We start from the raw sequence: 26739 nt of genomic DNA, 5'->3' as shown, positions 1-26739 counted from the left end.
TTGTCACTGTGTATTCACAATAGTAAGAACTTTTTATAATAATACATTGAACACAAAAGTAATTCTAATTTATGTGAGCTTCTTTTACCAGACAGATTGTTGTGTTAAAGTCTTAATACAGATATTAACTTTTCACTATCCGTGATGGGAATAATTACGCTCTTTGAAAATATTAAAATAGCAACCAAATTAAGTTGTCACAAATGATTTGCCTGATGATTAGAGTGTAAATGAAAGGGACAGAAAAACGTAGTTAACTACATAATTAAAACACACTGGAAAAAAGCTGGAATTGTGTTTCAAATTATTTACTGGACAAGAGGAGTATACAGAACAGACAGTCATTTCCTATGGAGAGCCACATCAATATCATTAGCAGTCAGAAAGGAAGTATTTAAAATGGGGTGGATTGCTTATTAAATGCTGGTAAAAGTTACTTAATATTATAAAATGGAGTATATTCAGAATTGATGTGTGCAATTAACTGGAGAGACATTGGTATCACATTTGAACTTCCTCCTTGTTTAGTATTATTTCCCTGTCTACCACTCATATGTAAGAATTCTAACTTAAATTTATACAGCTGTGTCCCAAATAACTTGTGCTTATAAGGTTAACACAGTATCAGCTCACAAAAGAGAAAAGTTAGTAATAAAGGGGATGAGAATGATAAAATGGAGCAGGGAACTTTCTTTCCATGAACATATTCTATGAGTCCAACTAATTTAAGGATTCAAATCCAATCTGTGGTGATCCCAGCATACAGAAATTTCCCTGCATCTCATCCTACCCTGCTCAAGAGGTAAGAGCCTTTTATGCTCTGCAGTTACAGTGCTATAATTCCACTTTAACTGCTCTGGCTGCATCTTGTGGCATTCCTGGATCTGTACCTTGGTTAGAGGCACAAGAGGAGCTCTTTGGGTGAGAATTCTAAATAGCCATCCATAAACTGTAAATCCTAGTATTTATTTTGGGAATTTTGAGAATATGTTAATGGGAAGATTAAAGGATTTTTATTTGGCTGTGATAGGAAAGAAGGACTGAGCATCTGAAATAAAAGAGGAGAGTGGCTGGGACAAGGAAAAGAGTAATACCATGGAAGGGAGGTTAAAACAGAGAACAAACGATAGGTAACCTTTGTCGGAAAAGACACAGACTTGTTCTTTTGGCTGGTAGCCCAGCTGCCAGGTATCTTGTAGACTGGAGCAGAACTTGCCTAGAAATAGCTCCTCGTTCTCTTCAGCTCAGTCTATCAAAACAAAGCAGGAGAAGCCTGCTTATGATCTCCCTCAGTTACCTACATCCATTACAGCTGAGGGTATTAGTCTAATTTGTGGCACACCTGGTTTCTTCTTACCCTGGTTGTAATATTATTATGATTTTTCTATACTGGTTATTCTTCACTTATATTTTGTGCATGAGTGAAACAGAAGTGTTACTGGTGGTTGCCTGGAAACAAACGGGAACCAAGTAAATGTATAGATGTATATATTTTTTAACATGAGCCCTGTCAGGTAAAATGAAATGTAGGCTATCCTGTGCTGAGACATCAAACATCCCTGAAGTAAGCATAATATCTGGAATTTTAATTCTGCTTCATATTATGGGCAAATATACCCATTTGAGTTTCAACTGCAGAATGGATTTCAAAGGGGGTTAATTCTCCCAGGAAGACAAATGGAAACATATTCAAAAATAGGCACCTCTTTTTTAAAAAAGGGATGATACAAAGAAATAATACTTAAAAAAAAACCAACTCTGAATTCTTTTGTCATCTTTTCATTTCCTTCAGAAAGCGAGAATAATGCCCTATGGAATTAGGCAAGAACACCCTCAAGGCTCATGATTCATCTGAATCCATTAATGTTTGTTAGACATTTCCAAAGTATCATCAATTTGTTTTCTATTGCACATAAAGTATTCATGGGACATTAAGAAGAACTATTTTAATTTGATTTGACCAGTCTTTGTAACTTTTTAAAAACACCTCCTTTGTTCTCAGGAGGTAAAGCTAAACTTTACTTTGATAAAGAAGACTATAAAATGCAACAGGATGTTATGTTGTTGAGTATCTGCCATCAAAAGACATGCTATATTTTTTTTATCTTTTGTGACAGCTAAGATATATATAATAAAAGAAAATACACAACACTGTGAAGATTTTCAAAGATATAGCTGTATTAGTCTGTAGGATCTGTATGTAGAGAGATTTTGTAGCACCTTTGAGACTAACTGAAAGAAAGAAGTTGGCAGCATGAACTTCTATAGACTTCAGTCTACTTCCTCAAAAAGCATCTGAGGAAGTAGACTGAAATCTACGAAAGCTCATGCTACCAACTTCTTTCTTTCAGGTGCTACAAGATTGCTCTATATACTGTGAAGATATAACACATATGAAACTAAAGTTTGGTTCATTATTTTAAAAGCTGAATGTAGAAGATAGTGGCCCATTTTCAGACATAACTAGTTCAGATGAATAGAACATGTTTTGTTCGAGAATAGAGCATTTTGGTTGTGAAATGGTATGGTTCTAATCCAAATTATTTTCCATCCCATCTTTTTTAAAAAAACCTGAAAGAAACACACATTTCACCCATAGTCCTCCACTGACTTGTCTAATCTGTGACTTAAAAATACTGACTGGAGGATTTCTGGATGTTGTAGTTTAAATAAATAATTTTTCCAAGCTCTATGAAATAATAACCCTAATAACCAGAGGAAGAGCCACTGTTCAGTGACCAAGCGCATGAGCTGCATACATAAGGTTCCAGGCTGATTCCCTGCACAATTTCAAGTACAGCTAGGAATAATTTCTGTCCAAAATCTTGGAAAACTACTGCCTGTCAATACAGATAATACTGAGCTAGACAGATCAATTGTCTGACTGGTACGGCAGCTGCATATGTTCCTAAACACAATGTCAGTTATATTACCTTTCTGGTATATGTTAGAGCCCCTTCACAACTGATTGACATTCATCTGTACGTAATACACAGACAATGTTTCAACCGCACTGTTTCTCTCCTAGTTGCCTTGAAAATGTTATATGAATCTATTATTAATAGTATAAGAATAACCCAAGGTAAATGAAGGATGATGTTTACTTGCATCTTGGGCCAGATAAAGTCGCTAACCAAGCCAAAATCATGTTACCAGTACATTGCCAACATCCTTTAGTGAAAAACACATAACATTTTTAAACATCTGATTAAGTGCTCTTTTCTTAGCAGTGATTTTTTCTTAAATCCCACAAAAAAAAATCTGCTTGACTCTTTCTCCTATCTTCTCCTCTTATTCAGAAACTATCCATCACCACATGAAAAAAATGTACAATAAATCATTTTCAATATATAGTCCTATAGATATATCATTGTAAACTGTTCACAGATCACATTATACCCAGAGTGAACTGCTGTGTTCTTTCTTTAGATGTATGTCCTTGAGGTTTCCCTATGCTCCATGTGTGTGTGGAAGAACACACAGATGTCTAGACCAAAGTGTGCCAAACCTTCTGTTCATAAAGTGTTTTGTTCCTAGCTTTTACTATTTCTAACCCTGTCTTTGAGATATTGTCCTTTTTGGAAAGGAGACTATTTACAATGAAGGAACTGCAGTAACAATCCTACTGCAGTACATTTACTGAAGCAAGTATAATTCTGATCATTTATATTCCTGTTCCACCTGTAAAAGTGACATTAATGGACTCATTACAAAAAGTAGAATCTGTTTTGTATTCACACAGCACAGTTAACATTTAATATACCACTGAATCACTTTCTCCCTAATTTTAAAAAAGAAGCTTTAGTCACTGGTTTTAAAATAAACTCCATGTCTTCAGTGTTTTGAACTGTTGATATTTTTCCTTAGAAGGACCAAAGCATGAAAAGTGAAGCATCACAATAAGAAGCTACAGCTCTGAGGGCTCCTAGAGAGGGTTATGTCATAAAGCATATTGCTGAATTTACATGCAATTATAACTGTTATTTAGCATTATGAGAATCAGTCTCTGCACATTTTCGGTTTCCATTTTTTACTAACCACAGTTTGGCATTACAGCCAGCCCTGGACCTTAGCTTTGATTTACTAAAATCAAGCACAATAACAATTTCAAACTGTGTTTTGAAGCAACTCTGATTTGCCTTAATTCAGGTTAACCACAGTTTAGGTACACATGTTAACACTATACTGTGGTTAATAAAAAGCAAAAGTGAAAGTGTTTCACCTCCACCTCACAGATGCACCAGGGAAGGATAGGGAGTACACAAGCTCTTGTCTTAAAAAAGCTTGCCTTTATAACACTAAATCTCCATGATTCAATGCTATATGCAAATAGAGCCCCTATGCTATGATTAGTCAATACATTAATTTAAGCAACACTCAAGCAATTACATAGCTTTTACATTTTAATGTCTTGTGTGCAATCAGTTACTTCTAATTAGCAAATAATTACAACTCCCACTTGTTTTAAAACTGAATGACAATACAACAGCAATAAAAAACAAACACCTTTAAAAATGTTTGTTCTACTCAGTTACTCAGAAAGGCTATGCTAGAATACAATGACCTGTTATGGAGGTGATGTGAAAAGTACTGTATATACACGACTATAAGTCAACCTCATGTATAAGTCAAGGTCAACTTTTGGGGACAAAAGTAAGGATTTTGGTATACCCCGTGGATAAGTCAAGGGTCAAATTTCCCAAGGCAGCCCGGCTGCAGACAAGCTGCAGGGCAATCACTCACCCTGCCCAGTCTTTCTGCAGCGGGGCTGAGTGATCGCCTTGCCCAGCATCTCCCCAGCCAGACTCTCTCCCTGGGGAAAAAGCCTGGCTCCGGAGAAGCTTTTGGGCGAGCGATCCCCCTGCTCAGCCTCTCCACAGCAGGGCTGAGTGATCGCCCTGCCCAGCATCTCCCCAGCCAGGCACTCTCCCTGGGGAAAAAGCCTGGCTCCAGAGAGGCTTTTGGGCATGCAATCGCCCTGCCCAGCATCTCCCCAGCCAGGCACTCTCCCTGGGGAAAAAGCCTGGCTCCGAAGAGGCTTTTGGGCAAGCAATCGCCCTTCATAGCCTCTCCCCAGCCAGGCTGTCCCTTGTGAAGGCAGCCCAGCTGGGCAGAGGGTCGGGTCAACTACCTATGGACCTGTTTGGGTCAATTTTTTGACTTAAATTTCTCAACTTATACACGAGTATATACAGTGTATCTCAGGTGCAAAGGCTGAACAAATGATCTTTTGTTTAGCTACTCGATGCTGTATAGGCATCAGTTAATTAAGGGGAAGGAGTCAAAGTATGGTACAGTGCACCTGTGTCATACACAGGCACGCTTTACGTGTCTTTCACTATATGCTGAAAGCCACATGGGGAGAATGGGCAGTGTGTCCCATAGGGAATAATGGGGTGTGCGCCAATGGTGCACACGCACCACCACGTGCATAAGCCCCATTCATTTAAATAGGGCTTGAGCATAGGCGGTATTTGTTTTATGCTGGGGAGTCCAGAATGGATCCCCCACGTAAACAAAGGGCGAACTGTATGTCAACATCCAGAGCTGAATCCTTTTGTTAGTCCTACACCAAGCAGATCCACCAAATCAATGGCACTTCATTAGATCAATGGGTCTACTCTAATTGGGACTAACAATAGGATTTAGGCACAGGGCATCCTGTTCCATATGTAGGTCCAGATAGATAAGCAAAATAGAGGGCTGCTAATAATTCTGCTTTTATGCTCTCGCCTATATTTGTACATCTTACTCCTTAACCATATGTACTATATCCCTACTTGAAGGTTCAAGGTAGCACTCCATACATCTGTCAAGATGGACCGTGTGTCCATAAAAGCTTATCCTATAATACATCTGTAAGGCTTAAAGGTGCCACACTGCTCTTTGTTATTTTGCTAGATGAGACAAAGTCTGAAAACTGGTATCATGTCAAAATTGCATCCTGAATGACCTCAACATAGGAACATACTGCAAGTATCTGCTTTGCAATGTACTCATTTTCCTTGCACAAGCTACTTTTAATATTTTTGCAAGATGACATGCAATATAAATCAATATCAAGAACTATTTACAGATCAGTCCTACCCAGGTTTATTGAGAAGTTTCTGAATTCATTGCTAGTCCTAACTAGAGTTAACCCACTGAATCTATGGAAACTTGGTAAATCAGCACATAGGTAAGACCCATGGAGCTGTTGTTCTTTGGACTGAGAATTGGATGTAGGCCACTGAGTATGACAGAGTTTACTCTTAGGTAAATGAGTACAGAATTACACCATTAATTTCTAAGAAAGAAAATTCTTAAATATACAAAAATACACTGTTTAATATAGCGTATTTGCTTTGTGAGTTCAAAAATCTTTAAATTATTATGATTTTTGTTATACTTTAATTGTGCTTGAAAAAGAGCTTTGTCATATTTAAAGATTTGCCATGTCTTTCAACAAAAAAGTTGAGTGAATAAAAGGTATTTCAGTAATACCTACCTTGTGCATTTTACAAAAGATACGTTTCAGTGCTATATTCTAGATTTGCAAGAACCATGAGCAGCCTCTTTAATTATGAAAAAATAGGCTGCTAAAATTGTACTCTTCCTAATGAGTACTGAAAATGTGCAATTAAGGAATAACCTTTTCTCTTCATTTTTAACATCATCAATGTATGAAAAAATATGAGTCGTTAAATTGGATCTTTTCTTTCCCTTTGGAACAATTTAATTCCATTTGGAAGAAAGTACTATCATTGTTGGCTACATGACAAAATTCTGGTGGCATTATAGTCCTGAAATGTATGTCAAGAAACTGACCTTTTATCAGTTTATCAACATATAATTAGGTATTTACTAAGATAAATTCCTAATTTATCTTTATCCTTGATTTATATTAAGGTAATGCTCACTGATCATAAAACAACACCATTTAGGCTTTCTGGAGTTTAGCTTCTTATTTATGTTAAGACCTTATCAGATTCAAGGTAGTGAAAGATTCTAAAAAAAAATAACAATCTCTTACTTGGTCTTCAAAGGAAAGAGCCTGGGCAACATCTCTCGGAAATCCATCAATAACAATACCCTCTTCGTCAGGAATCTGCATTAATTTTTGCTTTATTTCAGTAATAGTCGTTTCCTTAAACAGATGAAAGAAATTCAATAAGAATTATGTATTTGTGCAGTACAGTGGATATTAATAGTGCTTGTTCAAATCTTGCTGGTGGCAGAGGGATAATGGCAGTGCTTAGAAACCAGTGCATGGAGACTGTAATAGACTAGATGAAGGGCAATAAACCAAAGTTGAATCAGTGGAAACCCATGGGATGACCTACACACTCTCTGCCCCAGAACACCCTGTGATAGGTTTGCTTAATGGTTGCCATATGTCAGAAACAACTTGAAGGCACACAGCAACAACAACTTCTAATAAAATGGCAACTCTGTGGAATGGTGGTTTCTGAGTCCAGGAATTGGGTGAACGACCTGCCATGGATGGGGTTGTACTCTTTGTAAGGAACAGGCTCATAGCATGGGAGTACGCCTAGATCTGGAGACCTAAATTGACTTTTTGTTTGAAGTGCCTGGGACAACTTTCAACTGATCCTTCCCAGTTCATGCACTCAGAATCTCTGGCAAACTACTGCAATACACTTTGTGTAGAACTGGCCTTGAAGATAACTCAAAAGCTGCAGCCAGTGCTAAATGCTAGGGCAAAATTACAGAATCCTGGGGTTTGTAATTTGGTTAGGCTAGACTACTGACAGGAACAGGTTATACAAACCATATCACACCAATTCTAAAGGAACTGCACCTGCTGTTAGTATGTCCCCAGTTTCAGTTCAAGGTGCTGGTCCTGACACTTACAGCGCTAAATGATTTGTGACCACAATATCTGAAGGATCGCTTCTCTCTCTCTCTCTCTCTCTCTGTGTGTGTATGTGTGCATGCGCGTGTATGTATACATGTATATGCCTGCCTGAGGATTCTTATGAGCTGGAAGGGCACTCTTCTGTGTTCTACAAACAGGAGCAATACAGTGTGTGATGACATGGGAAAGGACCTTCTCTGCTGTGGAATACCCTTCCCTTGGATGCCCAACTGGTTCCTGCACTGGCTTCATTCCAGCACCAACTTAAAACTTGCCTTTTCATAAAAGCCTTTTGAGCCTAATGACCTTATCCAATGTATTTAAATATATGTTGTTTTACCTTTTATATCATGCTCTGGTTTAGTACACTTTTAGAATGTTTAAATTATTTTTATTAGTTTTAATATTTTCACTGGGTACATATATGCTGTAGAAATAATGCAATTTGACATCACTTTAAGAGCTGTAGCTCCATCCTATGGAATCCTGGGATTTGTAGTTTTACAAGGTTTTTGGTTTCTCTGTCAAAGAGTGATCTCTCACAAAACTACAAATCTCAGGATTTTGTAGGGTGGGGCCATGACAGTTAAAGTGGTATCAAACTGCATTCTTTTCAGCGTACATAGATCGTCTCACATTTTAAATTGTTCTAAAGTATTTTATTTTAAGCCACACAGAGATCTTGCAATATGAGGCAGGGTAGAAATATAATAATTATAAGGATAAAGATAATCAAAACAAAGTTTCACCTGTGGGGCTAATTCTCCAGTGGTGATTATCTTGGCAATCAGGCTCCACTTTCGATTACTACTCGTGTTATGGATCTTTTTTCTCAACAGTTCACCAACAGAGATGTATTCAAATCCATAACGTTCTGCTATTTTCAAACTCTGAGTTCCCTTTCCACTCCCTGGACCACCTAGTATGAAAGAAAGAAAAAGAACAAAAAACAAAAGCCCTGGGTTTTTGATGATTCACTGAGGGCTATTCACCATCTGATGCCAAAATATTTCCCCAAACTATGGAATGTGACTTTCTTTAAACCATTAACAGCCTGATACCATGCTGTAGCATAGGCATCTCCAATCTGGTACTCATGTATCTTGAACTGCAACCTCCATGATCCACACCCATCATGGCCAACTCACAGAATAAAGTTTAGTAGTAAAAAATGTGGTAACATAACTGAAGCAAGCTCTCAGGCCACAGCATAAGGGTGAGTCCCAGCATTTTTCAACTACTATGGTACTTTTAATTCTAAATGTTAATGTTAAACACTGAAATCATTGTTGCTGCCTTTCCATTTCTTTCCATTGCCTTCCATTCCATAGCTATCCTTCTAGCATCAGTAATGACCCTAATCCAGTTGTAAGGAATTTTGCTGCAAATGTTAAGAGCTCACATAGGCACAGCAGCACTACACTCCATCTAACAGTAAGGGCAAGGATAAGAGATTGTCTGACAAGCAGAGCCAAGCTAGATTTGAGACTCTGCTTTACTAAAATGCCAGACCAACACACTGCATACATAAAGAATAAGTGTCGTATACAAAACTGATGACACAGCAACGTTGGCAGTGTTGTGAGTCTAAGTCCTCCTCTGCTTAGTTCTGGTTACGGTTGCCCAGCTTGGTTTACTATGGTACAGTTAAGCTTGATTTCAAACCAGCATATTTGAGTTGCCTACAACATTCTTTTTATGGCAAGCTATCATCCTGACTAGCCAAACTAATCTAATTAAATAAACATGGGATGCTTTTATATTCAGGCTAGTTAGAATGTTTTTTCATTCTGGTGAATCTTCTTTAAACACATACACATACCTTTCCCCATGTAAATATAACTTAAATTACTGGGGAATGTTTCAATTTTAATGAACAGAAGCAAAAACTTGCAAAACTATTTTTCTTTTAATAAAATATATGTAGACGTCTATCTGAATCTATTCTGAATATATAGTCTGCTCATGGTTGGGATGATTGAGACAGAAATATCAAATGCCTCCCCCCCCCTCCAGTCTTTGAAGAAAGAGAGAAAATCCTAAATCTATCTTCTAGTCTTAACTGTAATGGAATAATAGAACCTAGGAAAGCTTTGGAAAGAAAGTTCATGTGGTTCATGCTTTCCATTTCCATTTCTTAAAAAGAGTCCCTAATGAAAGTTCCTTAGCAGGAAGATGCTAACCTAGAGAATTTGAGAATTCTTTTAAAAACATGAAGACAAGACACCATGAGATTTTCCTCAGGATTATATTTTCCAAAGCCTGCAACACTGACAGAATAAATTTTAATTTAAACATTTTGCTTATGTATATTAAACATGAAAGAAAGTATTGTTTAATGATCTCACAAAATTAACATATTAGTTACTAGTTTGAAATTAAAAGTATGAAAAAGGTTATCTGCCCTGAACAGGACAGAAGTGATTTTTTTCTTTCTGGCCTAGATGAAAACTAATGTTGTGGCTTTCCCGCACACATCTTTTTCATGCAGAGCAGTTGACTATATTTTCTTTTATATCTTTTCCAGGTGACGCAAGAAAAGGAAAGAGATTAAAACCTGGAAAGTGGAGAAAGGCATAAACACTCTCCCTTTCAATGCCCAGAAGAATGATATCCCTTCTCCCCCAGTATTAAAACTGAAGCCTTTTACCTTCAAGTAAAACAATATGCAGCATATACTTCTGTTCACGGATTGGAAAGGCCATTCTAAAATAATTTGTGACAGATAGGGTCACCAGAGTGAAAACAGAAGAGGTCTCCTGTACATTTAGTGATTGTACAGAAGAGGGAATTTCAGCAGATGTTGTTTGTTACCTGCTTGAGTGACAAGCAACACCTGCTGAGATACCCTAATTATAGACACAATTCCAAGATCCCAAAATGGTAAATTTATGCTAACATAGTCACAACATTTTAAAAGTAAAGAAACACTTTTCCTACTTTTATAAAAAGTAAAAAAAGTTTACTTTAATAATTTTTTTAACAAGACATTTGCAAATACTACAAGCTTCCGGTGTGCAGTACATACTCTTTTTTCCCCCACCAGAGTGCAAAGGCACAAGGCACACACACCCCTAACTGAAAAAGTGATTATTATTACACTGCAAAAGGAGTGATTTTTGCCTCACTGAATTACAATTATATTGGTTCCTACCTATGACAAGGATGATTTTAGGCCGTGGTCTTGCAGGATCAAACACATCATATTCCTCAATAAGTTCAGCTGTTTCTGAGAGATCTGTGTCACTTTCTATGGAGAACTGGTGGATTGGAGGGAGTCGGTCATATCGCCGATAAGGAAAATTGGGATTATCTGGCATTACTGTGGTAAGAAAAGAAATATAAAAAGTACAACTCTTTTTACATCCATAAATAATAAAATACATAAATGTTTATTGCATTAAAAACACAGAGCCATTGGCATGAAATTCTCTGTTGTATTGTATGTAATATCTGAAGGAAAGCTTTGTTTTGACTAAAATAATCATTTGACATTTTCAACCAATCTATATTAGAATATAGTAAGAAATTCAGATAGCAGTCAAACCAAGCCTTGTCCTAATGTCTTAATGTCACTGCAATATCACTGAGGCTGTTGGCAAAATAACTGGTTTGCTTACAGAACTGTTCTAGCCAGTCTTAGGTAGTACCAGAATATAAACCTGGTTTAGAAAAGACTGACAACTTTGTAATTTCATTAAAACCAGTTTAAATTTAAAACTGTCTCTAGATTATGAAACTGGCATGCCTAGATGTTGGGGCGAAAAAGGGGCAGGATAGACTAGATAAAGAAAGGTAGAGAAAGAAGATTGTGAGCTGTGGAAGTCTATATAGGCAATGTTCAGTGAGGGTGTCTTGGGCAATATGTCCTTCTCTGGGCAGCCCCAAATCCCCATCAGTGCTGTTGTGACTTCCCAGTTGCTTGTCCACACATTTCAGCCTCAGTCCACATACAAGAGAGCAAGATCACTTCTGATTGCCTTACAAAAGGCAGGTAAAGGCAAGAATGGGGGGGGGGGGGGGAGAGAAGCTGCTGGGCTAAAAGTGTCAGGGGCTGACAGTAGACCCCCATCTAGGCCATATTCATCATTATTCTGGTCTTAAGCACAGAAAGTGGTTATCAGAGGGTGAAGTCTTGCTTAATGAAGAAATCAGAACAGGTACTTCTGTCAAAGAAGGAAAACTGGCAGAAAGTTCAAAGTGGCAAGAAACTGCAGAGGTGAGGGATCCATCTTGTCCAAGTTAACTAGCCAGATGTTTAGTTGCAAACCTCTAATATACACTTTGTTGTGTTGTGTTCTGTTGTGTTGTGTGAATCCAGGAGACACAGGAATACTGATTGACTTGATGCATGCTGTGGTTATAACAAAGTTAATCAAAAAGACTTTTTAAAGAAACCAGCAGGAAATGGAAAATAAAACTTTGCCCAGATATAAAACAGAGCTTCCATACATTTATGAATTTGACAGTTTAGTACGCAAAGTCATGAATTGTGCATTAGCAACTCCCCTCAGTTTAAAATGAAGTTCTTTTCCTCTTCCATAAATATGTGCCTTAAGCAAGACTAAACAAGGTGTGAGAAACCTGAGGTTCCCATCTCTCAACATTAGCAATAGTGCTAGGGCTGATGGGAAGTGCAATCCAGCAATAGCTGGAAGATCACAGATTGTCCATTCCCGCCTTGTGGTGCAAATTCTTGCCTTAATTAATCTTTTCTCCAACCTATTTGTGCACTAGAGTATGACATAATTGTTACATTTTGTAGTCAAGGTTTGCAATTTAGTCACTTCTCAACAGCAAAAAAAGGTGTTTACTAAATTTGTTATTCAACTTCTTGAATGACATGTAGTACATACTGGCAGGCAAGCAATTAAGACCTCTTGCTAAGTAGCAAATTTCTTGCAGTTATTTACAAGTTTGATTTTAAATTTGTTTTAAGGCAGTGTTCAGAATTATTTTATCAGACTGCAGATGTATGGTTAGATCTAATGACTGTGTAGAGCACACACAAAACATGGAACATTTCTATCGCTAAGGGAAAAAACACCCTGAGAATTCCATAGAACCCCAGGAGTTGTATGGAACATTAACAATACCAAAAGCAATAGGTACTTGTAGGTATTCTTTATTCTCATACGCTGTATGCCGCCACAAGCTTTTTGGCATGGTTTAAAACACTAGCTGAATTATAGGCTGCTTTCTGGGGGTTCTAACTAATCTATATTAATTATATTGGCCTTGCCAATCAGGGTATTATGTAAAAGGATTAGGCACTGCGTATTTCTAAGAAATTATATTTCTTATTGTTTGGCCCTAGTGTTTACAGCACTAATATTCCTGCATTTTTGCCCATTCTAAATAAGATAGCCATTACAGAGGTTTGGCAAACTTTACTGTACATCATAACATTATATGTTATTTAATGACAATCAATTAAAGATAAACTGATCACACCCTGGTAAATATTCTCAATTTCTTCAAAAATCAAAGCATGCTTCATTTAGTGAAATTAAAACATTTACTAATGCAGACTTTATACAGTTCACTCTATATAACATGAAGCATGAATCTGTCCACATTTAGATAAGTTCCAGTATGTTCAGTGAAGCTTAATCTTAAATTAGTATGAATAAAACTTGTTTTATGTACATAAGCATTCTTGGGTACCAAATCTGAATTGAAATACAAATTAAAATTAGGATGAATGCTCAAACAGTTGATGCCACTACAGAGATTTATAGAAATATAGTTAGTATTTATTAAATGACATCACCCATCTCTAACATAAGACAGTGAGCCATGAACACACCACATTTTATTAATATACTACCATTGCATTGAACACCAACATTCAAATAGTGGTTTCCCCATTCCACTTACCTCCTTTGAATTCCAGATGAAATATGTAATGATAACTTTAAAATATCTTACCATTTCTGAAAAATGCTCTCCTTGACTGGCTGCCATTAAGTGGTGGTAGTGTTCTTTTCTCTGGACTAACAAAAGTGTCCCATTTTACTTTTTCTGCTCCTCCCAATTCCTTCACTTTTTGCAAACAGCCTTCCAGGTACTCAACTGGATCATCAGGTTTGTAGCACATTAATCCATTCAGCAAACTCTGAAACAAAACACCCAGAAGTGATGTAAAATCACTTGCAGGCTACTAAGGTTGCAAACAAGATTGTAATCAGCTTATCTCTTGTCATATATGCCCATTTCTATATCTTCTGTATTTTTAGAATTCTACATTATGCAAAGCTTGAGACAAATCAAATACACATGTTTGATTATGATTTTCATTAATTGCTTGAGTGGATGCCTTCCTCATTATTAACAGACCTACTCTGGTGTTTAAGCACTTATGTTGACTCCTTCTGGTGACAAATATTATTCTCTCTTTCTCTCTTGATCAATTCTATTGTTTTATTATATAACATGTTTTAAAGTGATTTCCCTTTATTACTTATTTATTTTGACTGTTTTGCACACTACATTTAGACTCAATCAGCAACTTATAAATAAACTTTCCTGGTATAATCACACAAAGGAGAGAAACTAATAAATGGATCACCATGACCCTGCCTGATGCTTGGAACCATGACTATTTAATATAGAAGTTAAAGAATGCAGGAAGTTTTTCCTTTGTTTAGCTTAGTTTTACAGTAATCAAGGACATGGTGAAATTTATACATTTTATAGAGCATCTCCCCACTAGACAATATATCAGGGATGTTCTGTGGGCACTTTTGAGATGTGCTTGTACCTCTTTCTGGGCCCTATGAGGCCAACTATAATCAAATATTGCAAACTCAATTATGAATGAATGAATGAATGAAATTTTATTTTTATACCGCTATTCCTATACAGATCAAAGCGGTTTACAACAAAGGATAATACAATACGACAAACATATCCCAACAGTGCGAACAAAGCCACCCATACCAATTAAAAACTGTACATAATACTCTAAAACCATTCCATTCCAACTATTAAACAATTTAAAACCATATTAAAACCAACAATAGCTGGATCGAACAATATGCAACAAGGGAGAAAAAGATAGTATTAAGGCACATGGGGGAAAGCTTGATGGAAAAGAAAGGTCTTCAAATTTTTCCTAAATAGATCTAGAGTGGTGACTGAGCGGAGCTCGTCGGGCAAGGAGTTCGAAATCTGCGGGGCCGAGATGGAGAATGCCCTTTGTGAAGAAGAAATATATCTTGATTTTGGAACTCTTAACAGATGTTTTCTGCCCGATCTGAGAGTGCATGGCGGACTGTATGGGGAGAGGCGGTCCTCCAAGTACCCCGGGCCCAAGCCATTTATAATTATAATTTAAATCCATATACAGTATACTCTGTGTGTGTGTGTGTGTGTGCGCGCGCGCATGCACACGCACGCAAAACAACAAAGTACACCTGCCCCTTGGAACTCGCAAGGGATCTCTTCTGGAACCCACTCACCCCCTGGTGAGTTCCAAAACTCATGCATATTCAAGCCCCCACAGGTTTGAATGAGGTGTGAGCATGTGGAGGCGCACTATGGGAATGCGCCCCATTGAAGTTAACGGCTGTTGCCCTTCTGTGGATTTTCAAGTCCGTGGATCTCAAGTCCATGGACTTGGAGGGGTGACCGTATATATAAAATCAGACACATATGCACTGTTCCCAAACTTCCAAGCATCCAGTATGGTTCCAGTGCAGGACTCTTCTTTCTATTTTGCTTAGTTAAAAAATACAAAATGGAAGCAAATGCAATATAGAAATTACACTACAAAGAATTTATCCCATTGTTTCTTCCTAAATACACAAGTGGAAATGCCACCACATTATTCAAAGTGAAAAGGGTCTACTCCTTAGCCCAGATAACTGTAATTCCTCTCCAGCTCCAGCTGTTCCTCTCCCTCTGAACTCAACAGCAAGTACAACTCATTCCTTAGGGTTTCCCCACCCACTGGGCCAAACTAGCATTCATAGGGGGTTACATGCATACATGGACTATATCCCAAGTGTGATTGCTACTAAAAGTACACCACCATACCACCCTGAACACATCTGGATCAGGTCTGGTTCATGTTTCGAGGAACAATGCCTGTGAATACCAAGGATCGTCAGATTCAACTAGGAAAGCCTCTTGTCTGGAACCCTGGAGAACTTCTAACAGAGTTTATAACACTGGGTTATATGGACCAATGGTATGACTAAGTATCAGACAGTGTCCTATGTTCCTATGCTGCTTGGTGGGAAACATCACTGCATTGCCTTTAAATAAATGCATGCATACCCCTTTATTTACTGGAAGAGCTATGCTCTATAAGCCTCCCAGACACGTTTCCAACTGTAAAATAGACAAATTTGGTGGTTACATGATTTCTCATTTGGATGCAGTGATGATATAGTGCTAGAAGAACAGTGAGACATGCTTTTTCGAAACGTGCAAATAGTCATTCAGTTTGTTTAAAATTACAATCTAAGTATATTTTCAGAAGATCAGAAGGTTGGCACTTTGAGGCCCAAGTGCTACATAATGAGCACCTGTCACTAGTCCAAGCTTCTGCCAACCTAGAGTTCGAAAGCATGCAAAGGCAATTAGATAAATAGGGACCACTTCAGTGGAAAGGTAACAGTGCATGACCACCAGAACGGTCCTCGGGCAACACTGGCAACACTGGCTCTTCGGCTTAGTAATGAAGATGAGCACCACCCACTGCAGTCAGTTACGACTAGACATTCATGTCAAGGGGCTACCTTTACCTTTTATGTTGTTGGAAGATAAAACTTTTATATGTATCCTAGGGGCTGTCCATATGGCCAAAAGGTCCGTGTTCCTCCTGGCCTCACGTAGTCCTGTTTAGATGATGCAAATTAAAACCCTGGGGTCAGGATCGGGTCAGATCCTGCCAAACAGGATGTGGATCCGGTGGATTTGGTCTGATCCCAGGGTGAAAGGGCCTTAAAGCTGGTCCAAATGGCCTACCATTGGCCATGGAGTTTGTCTGAAACTCTGTGGCAAACCCCATGCAGACCAGATGACCCAGACGCCCTTTATCTTACTCCTCCGTTGCAACTAGTGAGAACCCCCTCCCTATCACTGCCTCTGATGTCAAAACAGGGCACCTGCTGCACCCACGTGGCTAGTCAGAGGCACGAAGGAGGGGCGTTTCACTAGCCTTAGTGGAGGAGCAAGGTAAGGGGCGTACAATGGTAGCACGTCTGTGGCATGGGGACAAAACTAAGTTGGGCCCCAGGCCAGGAATGCACAGGCCCATGCTTTCCTGGCCCATGTGCTCAGCCCCTTCCTGATTAGTGCCTATTTTTATAAACCATTTTATTGATTTTATTGATCACAATCTCACTCAAGGCCAGTTTGGTCCAGTCAAATGTGCCCAAATAGGTCAATTCAATTACTCTGGAGATAACTCTGTTAGCTATCATTACCATCATGGTAAGTCAATATACTATGCAATACACAGAGAATAGAAATAGTAAGTACATTTCTATATCACTTATCAGTGAATAGCACTCCCTACACGGTTTACAATGTATAGGCCAATTGCCCCCAACAAGCTGGGTACTCATATTAAAGATTAAAGAAGAACATATTCAAGATAGCACAACTGAATATGTCAACCAGAATTCTATTTAAAATATTGCATATGAATATAGCTTATCAACTATTGCTTTTAACATGCAAGTGCATTTTACAGTACTAATTCATATTCAAGTTGGAATACAGAGACATGAAAATGTTTATTTTAATAATATGAACATGTTTGTGAAACAACCACTTTATATAATTGCTGTTTGCTACTCTTGACGCCACTAGCAGTTTGTCTTTGTTTCACCTACAAAGATTGTATGCCACAGGCAGGCTTTTTATATATTCTGGATTTTACTTGGTTTTGTACAGCGCCATGTACATCTACGGCGCTTAATAAATAAAGCTAATATTAATACTAATACTAATACTAATAATAATAATAAAGCTGAAGCTGACACCTACATGGTATATACCATATGTACTCATGTATACATTGACCTCATGTATAAAGTCGAGGGCAGGTTTTGGGGTCAAAATTGTAGATTTTGATAAGACTTGTGTGGATAAGTTAAGGGTAAAACCTAGAGAATGCAAAGATGAAGCAAAGGAAAACAAGGCCAAACAATTTACAAAATTCTGGCAGGCAGAACTGTTTATGCTCACCCTAGAGGATAGATGGATGACGTGCAGACTACAGTAAATGGTGGCTGTGTGGGTGTGGATGGAGCAAAAAGAAATAAAGGCAAGAGTTAATACAGTATTACCTCATATCAAAAAAGGAACCATCCCTTTCTCTGAGTAAAGTGGCAAAAAACAAGAGCTCAACCCATCATGAGAGAACCTAAAAGAAGTACTGACCTCCTTTACTCTCTCGGCACTCCTTTGAAGAGACATGCCAAAGAGCTGCCACCACTGTCATCTTCCCACCTAGGCATTCAAACAGGCCAGAAGCAGCACCACAGGGGGAAAGTAAAGGGGGTTGGTACTTCTTTTTGGTGCTCCTGGGATGGACTAAGCTCTTTCCTTTCACCACTTTACTTACAGAAGGGAATGGATCCTTTTTATAAGAGTTAAGGTACTTACATTGATTCATGGATAAGTCAACCCATGTTTTTTGGGTTGATTTTTTGACTAAATTTCTAGAGTTATACATGAGTATATACAGTATGTACAGTGCAGTAAAGATTTTCCTTTAGAAAGATTCAAAGAAAGGTTTTCATTGTAATTAAAAGTTCTTATGTAAAAAGAGTTGCTTGTAACCAATACAAAAGATAAAAGTATGACATATTGTGTTTATAACATAAAACATGTTAACAGCGGCCATGATTTTGCAGGACCACAGGTTGGTTCATTTAGTTGTTTGGATAGCCTCTAACATTTCTCTTCCTGTGTCTCATGTATGTACTAAAAGGTTTCTACTATAATGCAGCCAAAGCACAAATGTCAGATAATGGTGGAGGAGCAAATTATATACTTCCTGGATGGAAATGAATGAAGGTTGTGATTTCACTCTTGTCCTGCAAAAGAATTTGCTCATCTCAAGCACAACATCTGGGGAAAGACGATGGTGGCTCCTTGTTGTGTTGCCTTGCAACCCTGCAAACCAGCTGCTTCAGGAAAGTGTAAATTGCAGATCAGTTAGTCTTAAAGGTCCCCCTTGATTTCTTCACCACTACCCTCAGGGACACAGGAAGCTGCTTTATGCCAAGACAGAGCTCAGCTCTGTCTAATTTAATATTATCAACACCAGCTGACAGTTCATCAGGGTTCAGATATGAGGCCTTTCACAGGTATAGATTGAGATATTGGAATATTCCACATGCAAACATGTCTTCCGCCACTGTTCCCAACGAGTTTGGAAAAGTTATTTTTAGACCATGATGGTTGAGGAACTGTGGAAGTTTCCCCTGCCCAACAAAAGCAAAACCCTTTTCCAAACGATGATTATTGCTTAGCTACAGTTCTTCCTTCTGATAACCTTCTGATTCTTTGAGTTTAAATAATGCTAATCAAAGAAAAACTACACATATGATAACAATTTGAATTGTGCTACAAATTAACCTCCTTTCAACTACACTAGGAAGCCTAGCCTATATCAAACATTTTATTTTATTTTTTAAAATATTTTCTTCTTGCCTTTCCTCTGGCATGAGACCTAAGGCAACTCAGCACAGACAATATATACTTTATTTACTATATAAAATGAGATCAACTATCCCATTAAAACAGCACAAATTTACCATACAATAATTTAAAAGCATTTAACACCTAAAAATGTAAATAAAGCTACAACATACACACCCCATTAAATGGCCCTCCTTCAACAACCAGTTATTTGTCCAAAGCCTGTCAACATAAAAAGGTATTTGCCTGCCAATGGAGGGAGCACAGAGAGAGGATCCATCTAGCCTCTGATGGGAGAGAGAAAAATGTACACAAACATTTGCCAAGCAAAAGTACTTGACTGCTAAAATACAACTTTTCACATAATTACATCAGGCAACTGTAACAAATGTTGTAACTATTAAATTGAGACATGTGAGAGTGAATTGTATTCTGTGATTCCCTGCAAAAATCAACATGTTTAAAATCCAGGTATTCATTTATTAATAGTTTCTTTATAACATATACAGCTTGGGAAACCGTCCTGAAAATGAGTGAACAACGTGTAGTGAAATGACAGTAGCTGTGATATAGGATACTGACAGAGGCTGATTCTACACTGCAAAATTAATGCAGTTTGACACCACTTTAACTGCCATGGCTCAATGCTATGTAATTTTGGAATATGGTCAGATACTTAGCCTTCTCTGTCAGAGAGTTCCAGTGCCACAACAAATAACAAACTCTAGGATTCTATAGGATAGAGCCATAACAGTTAAAGTGGTATCAAATTGCATTAATTCTACGGTATTGTAACAGAGGCCTTTAAGGAGTGAAGACAGGAAGAAGGAATATCAACCATCTAAGATATGCAGATGACACCATACTACTAGCAGAAAACATTGTAGACTTGGAACAATTATTTGAAGGGCAAAGAAGAAATGGAAAAGGCAGGCTTACTGCTGAAGATAAAGAAAACAAAAATAATGACCATGGAGGATCTACAGAAATTCAACCGAGATATTGAGGAAATAGAAATTTTCCATACCTTGGATCCAACATGGATCAAAACGGAGACTGTAGTCAAGAAATAAGAACACTAGAAATGGGCCAACATCTGAGGAAGTAGACATTAGTCTACAAAAGCTCATGCTGCCAACTTCTTTCTTTCAGTTACTCTCAAAGGTGGTACAAGATCTCTCTACATAGAAATGGGAAGGGCAGCTGTGAAGGAACTACATGAGATCCTGAGGTGTGAAGACACACAGTTGAGCACTAAAGTTAGTATTATCTAAGCCATTGTATTCTTTTTCTCTGTGTATGGATGGGACAGCTGGACAGTGAAGAAAGCCCTTAAGAAGAAAATCAACTCATTTGAAATGTGGTGCTGGAGAAAAGTGCTGAGGATACCATAGACAGCCAAAAAGACAAACAAATGGATCTTTGAACAGATCAAGCTTGAAATCTCCCTGGAAGCCAAGATTATCAAATTGAGTCTGGCATACTTTGGCCACATCACGAGAAGGAATGACTCATTAGAAAAGTCAATAATGCTAGGGAAGGTAGAAGAGAGAAAGACTGCATGCAAGATGGATAGACTTGGGCGGGTTACAGACCGCCCGTTTGGGGCGGGCTGCACCCGCCCCTTTCCCCGGTGTATCGGGGCCTCAGCGGCCAGACCGGTAGGCTCCGAGGCTCCGATCCGCCGCTTTCCAGGCTGCGTGGAAGCGGCAAAAGGCCGCTTCCCCGCAGCCTGAAAAGGGGTGTCCTTGGGGCTTCAAGCCCCAAGGACACCCCGCGGCGGCGGGGAGGAGGAGAAAGGGGCCGCTTGGCCCCTTTCTCCCTTGCTTTGCTGGGCGCAGCCGTCTGAAGGCTGCGCCCAGCGATGCAAAGCGGCACCGCAAACCAGGAAGGAGCTCCGAAACGGAGCTCCTTCCTGGTCCGCGCAAAGGGCGCACTAAGGGCCCTGGCGCGGACCGACGACGTCACGTCCGCGCTGCCCCGTATAGAGGTGGCGCGGTCGTGACGTTGTCATGGCGGCCCCCATGTGGAAGGGGAGCTGCCATTTTGTATGGACTCAGTCTGTACTAGGGTTAGGGGGGCGCGGAAGCACCGCACCTTCCTAACCCTAGTACGGACTGACTCCGTACTTTCATGGCGGTTTTTAACCCACCTCAGTCAGGGAGGTCACAGGCTTGAGTTTTCAGGACTTAAGCATAGAAGTAGATGACAAGGAATCTTGGATGTTTCATCCACAAGGAGGCCATGAGTCGGAGTTGACTCAAAGGCAGTTAACAGCAACAGAAGCATACACCATGAGAGGATCTTCACTGCTGGAGTGCCCTGATTGTGAAATGCCCTGACTGGTGCTGATAGGTTTCATTCCAGTGCCAAGTTCAAACAAGCTTTTTATTTAAAGCTATGAGGGCTACTGATATTAACTCAAATCTGCACCTGATTTTAAATTGTTTTAAACTGTTAAAATTTAAAACAGTTTAAAACCAGGTGCATATCCAATCTGATAAAAACCTTTGTTCGAATTTGGTACTAGAATGAAACCTATATCAGCCAAACAAGCTTTTAACATATCTTTATTTTATTTATTTATTGTTGAAATTTTTAAATGATTTTAAATTGTTTAAACTGATTTTACTGCAAACCACCCAGAGAACTAGGATGGGATGGGAAGGAAAGAGTGTGGTTTTCTGGTCTATGACCAGAAAGTGAATAAATTATGAGCATGTATTTGCAGAAAAAGCTATTTTAAACACATTTGTTTACCTTGCATAAATCAATGGGCATAGCAGAGTTCATGCTCTGATGGCAAACCTAACAGTACTTGTGTTGCTCTGGCAAATAATTTGTTAAAAGCTCAAATGTAACCTAACTGCCTCAGGTCCCCATTCTTAAAACAGGAGTAAGAGTGTCCTATCATAATCACCTTGAAATGATTTATAATATTAACTATGCAGTCCTATATACGTCTATCGGTTAGCAAGCTTCACTGAGTTCAAAAGGACTTATCCCCAGGTAAGTAGATGTGGGACTGGGATTTATTTCCAGTTAGATTTGTATAGCTTTCCACTGTTAGACTGCAGTCATATATGCAATCTCCTGAGACTACGCCCGACAAATTCAGTATGGCTTATTAATGAGTAGACATAATGTATACTTGTATATGATCATAATCAATAACAGTAAAACCTTTGTATTGCTGTAACACTTTCATCTATTCATACACCATTTGTAATTTCCTAAGATTTTCAAATATTACACAAGGATTACAACTAAATTGTTTAAACCCTTCAGACATTTAAACACAAATCACAATGGAGTCTTCACCTTATAAATGCATTTTAAGGCACCCTTAAAAAAAAAGATGTTGCTTGGAATCTTCCATAAGGTAATACTTTCTTGAAATAAATAGGAAAAAAGATATGATGAAGAAGGGATGTTATATTTAAAGACCTCGCTCAACAATCTGACAGAAAAGGGCAGTTCAAATAATCATTGGAATTGAGACTGTTATCCTAAGTGTGGCAATGCTTTCACACCACTGGTTTCAAACCAAGTGCCTTTTAGTTTTAAGTAGCCCAAGCAGAGGATTTCATATTGCCACTTTAAAATATCAAAGACAACATGATTAAATGGGAGCCACTCTGATCAGGGGTCATACAGTCTTTCAAACACCTTTTTTTTCAACTTGGATAATGAAACAACAGAAAGAGTGTCTCTATTTGAACCCATCAGGGAAGTGAAATGTGCACATCATATCATGTGCAGTGGCACATGTTTGCACCTTCCTCTCTGATCACCAATTCCACATACATCCCCAGCTCAAAGTGCCTGAGAAAAACTGCTGAGCTACAAAGTAAATGGTAGGTACCAAGGCAACCAGAAGCAAAAAAGAACATTCTCAGGTCCATGAAAAGTAGTGTAGGGACTCAGCCTCAGAGGATGACATAGCAAAGCTATCTGGAAAAAACTGCCAAGAAAATCTGGTGATAGGGTCGCCCTAGGGTTGCCATAAGTCAGAAACGACTAGAAGGCAGACGACAACAACAGGGGAGGCCAATAGTTCGACACAACAGGCAAGGGCCCTGAAGGAGGAACTCAGAAAAGAGGAGGCAGGGCTGTGGAGAAGACATCTGGAAGAGAAGAGCCATCTGTTAGCCTGGGGCAAGGGCATCTATTTGGGGACCCAAAGCTAGTAGACAGGAGAGGAAGAGGAGCAGGTCTTCTTGGCTGCCCCAACTATGCCAGTCCTGCCTGCAGGGGCCAGTAGGAAGCAACCATCAGAGGCTCCCAGGATGGTCCAGAGAGGAATGCCAAACAGGAGTTCAATCCAACAAAATGCAGCCATCTTACTAACACCTCTAATTTTTCTCCTGTTTGGCATGTAACATCTTGCCTGATGAAGAAGCCAGTGGGGCTTTGATAGCTTGCAACAAGTATATTGTGCATTTTGTTTGGCCAATAAAAGTATCGCTGCTTGGGGGATTTTCCTAGAATTCAGGTCTTTCTACAACTTGGAGAATGGTGTGGCCACAATGATGTTCAACACCTTCCTCTCAGGAAAGCATCAAGTGAGGGCCCTTCAAAACCAGACCGTAACCACTATTAATGGTTATTTATGCATAATCCCACTCCGTGAGAGCCAGCATGGCATAGTACTCTGAGCACTGGGCTATGATTTTGGAGACCAGGGTTCAATGTCACTCTTTCTCAGTCCCTAAGAGGCTGAGACTCAGTCTTAGAGACTGTGAGAGAATGTGACATTAAACCCTGGCCTCCCAAATCGCAGTCCAGTGCTCAGTCTCCCTCTCTCCTTTCAAGAAGGCAAAGGCAAACCTCCTCTGAAGAAACCTTGCCAAAAACACCTCATCATAGGTCTTCCCTTAGGGTCGCCATGGCCCCAAATGACTTGGAGACCCAGCAAGAACAAGAACAACACCAGGCTGCCATGAGGCCAGAGGGGTAGAGTGAGTCTTGGACTACGACTCTGGAGACCAGGGTTTTAGGTCACATTCTCTCAGCCTCAGAGGACGGCAAGGATGTCATTCCTCCTCTGAAAAAAAGCTTGCCATGAAAACCTTATGACAGGTCCTGCCGCTTGAGGGTCGTCATCAGTCCAAAATGCCCACAAAGGCAGCAGCAGGCAGCAATAAGGCCAGCTTGGGATGGTGAGCCTTGGACTATGACTCTAGAGACCAGGGTTCGAGGTCACACACTCTCAGCCTCAGAGAATGGCAAGAGCAAAGAGCCCTCTGAAGCAGCTTGCCAAAAAAACCTTAAGTCGGAAAGGACTAGAAGGCACCCCGCAAAACCCCACCCTCCTCCCCAGCCTTGCCCTCCTTCCCCAAGCCTCCCTTTCCTCCCTCTCCTCTGGGCTGCATCCACACTGGAGAGAGAACCCGGTTTGGCTCCGCTCTGGGCCCCACAACAAACTCCAACTCCTAGCATTCCATAGCCTTGAGCCAGGGCAGTTAAAACGGTGCCAAACCAGGTTCTCTCTCCAGTGAGGATGGAGCACCCTGGAGCCTCTCCCCGCCCGAAGGAACCTCAGCAGAGTACCTCGAAGAGCTGGGGGATCTCCCTCTTGGCCAGGTACTCCTTGGCCTCGCAGGTGCTCATGCTGGCTCTCCTGGCTCGCCTTGCGCCTTCTTCCCCAGCAGCCCCCCTCCTCCTCTTCCTCCTGAGGCAGTCGCCTTGGCCAGCCCTTGGCGCCTCCCGCCCAGCGAGGAGGAGAGAAAGAAGAGAGGGAAGGAGAAAGAGGAGAAGGACGGAGGAGGAGAAGAGCAGCCCGCGCTTTCCTCTCCTCGCCTCAGCTGCATCTGTCCTTTTCCTCCTCCTCCTCTTCTTCTTCCTCCTCCTCAGTCTCACAGCCTCCAGGAGGAGGAGGAGGAGGAGGATAGAAAGAAATGTGGGGCTGGGTTTTAGAAACAAGGGCGAGCGCGCCCTTCTTTACGCACGTTCCTCCTTGCTGGGGAACATAAGCCTGAGGGCTCTCCGGTGGGGTTTTGCACGTGTGAATAATGCGTGTCCACCTCAGGTGCCCTTGGCTGGCTTAGAGAGAGAGAGAGAGAGAGAGAGAGAGAGGGCAGACAGGTCCTCCTTCTTCTCCAGCAGGAAGAAGAGTTTTTTCTCCATCCTTTCCACCTTCGCGCCAGTTTCCCAAAGGTTTCCCTCCATCCAGTTGGAGTTCCAGAAACGTCCTCCATTGGGACACAGGCGACGTCCTCCCTTCCCAGGACCTGCTCTCCTCCATCATGTCCACCTTCCTCTCTCCAGGAGGAGTCCCCACATGCCCCTAGTCCTTTCTAAGCAGGGTTTTGTGTATTTATGTCTGTGTGAGTGTTTTGAGGCATGCATGACCTATATTGGAAGGTCCTCCATTTTGTGGGGACCCCTCTGGGCACCCAAGAGGAGACGTTTCAGTGCCCTCAAGGCTCCTTCTCCTCCTCCTCCTCTTCTTCGCCCACGGAGAAGGAGCTGACTGCTGAGGGAAAGGGAAGGTGTGTGGAGGAGCTGTGTGTGGGAGTCGCCCTCTCATGCTGCTCATCCTCACATAGTACTCTCTCTCTCCTTCTGAGGAGGCCTCCTCACCCACCAGGAGGACAGGGCACCCCACAATGGAGGACCCTTCCAGGAAAAAAAAGAGAGGGCATGACCAAAACAAAAGCTACAAAACACTCCTCATGCTTCTCAGTCATGCCCAGAATGGGAGACTTTGGGGGCAGAAGGTTAGGGAAGGACAGAAGGGCATAGTTCCAGGCTCCAAATTCCTCCTGGACAGAAGGTTGAAAGATGTCCTGGAAAAGGAGGACACCTGGTCACCCTGGTCAAACACCAAATGGAGGACGTTTTGGGATTCCTCCTGGGCAGAAGTGTGAAAGGCAGGACATGTCCTGGAACAGGAGGAAAAGTTTGGTCACCCTAGGGGTTCATGGTGCCAGTCAAGGGGAAAGAGAAAGAGGAATTGGTGGCCAGAGGGAAAGGCCATGGATCCTAGAGGCTCCTAGGAATGATCTCTCCCTCCCCCTCCCCCCGCATCTACAGTGCAGAAATAATCCCATTTGACCCCACTTTAACTGCCATGGCTCAGTGCTATGGGATTCTGGGAAGGAATACCTACCAAGAAAACCCTATGATAGTTTTATTAATGTCACCATAAGTCAGAAAGGACTTGAAGGCCCACAACAACAGCAACCTATATTTGTGTGGGAATTAAGTCCTTG

The 26739-nt window shown here is 40.3% G+C and overlaps 1 protein-coding gene across 2 annotated transcripts in view; it reads right to left on the bottom strand.

Annotated features, from left to right (window-relative positions):
* LOC149316437 (adenylate kinase isoenzyme 5-like) overlaps nt 1-25404 on the bottom strand; it is a 122954-nt gene extending 97550 nt beyond the window's left edge. Inside the window, exons 1-6 of one of the 2 annotated variants that reach the window (XM_089515477.1) lie at nt 25076-25403; nt 20550-20702; nt 13790-13976; nt 11013-11180; nt 8608-8777; nt 7013-7126 (exon numbers count right to left, since the gene is read on the bottom strand). In XM_089515477.1, coding sequence (XP_089371603.1) covers nt 7013-7126; nt 8608-8777; nt 11013-11180; nt 13790-13958 — 621 coding nt within the window. In that variant the 5' untranslated portion in view covers nt 13959-13976; nt 20550-20702; nt 25076-25403. Of the gene's footprint in view, nt 1-7012; nt 7127-8607; nt 8778-11012; nt 11181-13789; nt 13977-20549; nt 20703-25075 lie in introns of both variants that reach the window. The other variant, XM_089515476.1, reaches the window with a different exon arrangement.
* Nucleotides 25405-26739: the final 1335 nt, after the last annotated feature.

Source organism: Sceloporus occidentalis, unplaced genomic scaffold (genome assembly GCF_023333645.1).
Source record: "Sceloporus occidentalis isolate IW3139 unplaced genomic scaffold, rSceOcc1.0.p SCAF_3, whole genome shotgun sequence".
In the NCBI taxonomy this organism is placed as follows: domain Eukaryota; kingdom Metazoa; phylum Chordata; class Lepidosauria; order Squamata; family Phrynosomatidae; genus Sceloporus; species Sceloporus occidentalis.
Note: the sequence above shows the minus strand (reverse complement) of the source record. Positions and strands in the feature narration are given on the sequence as shown.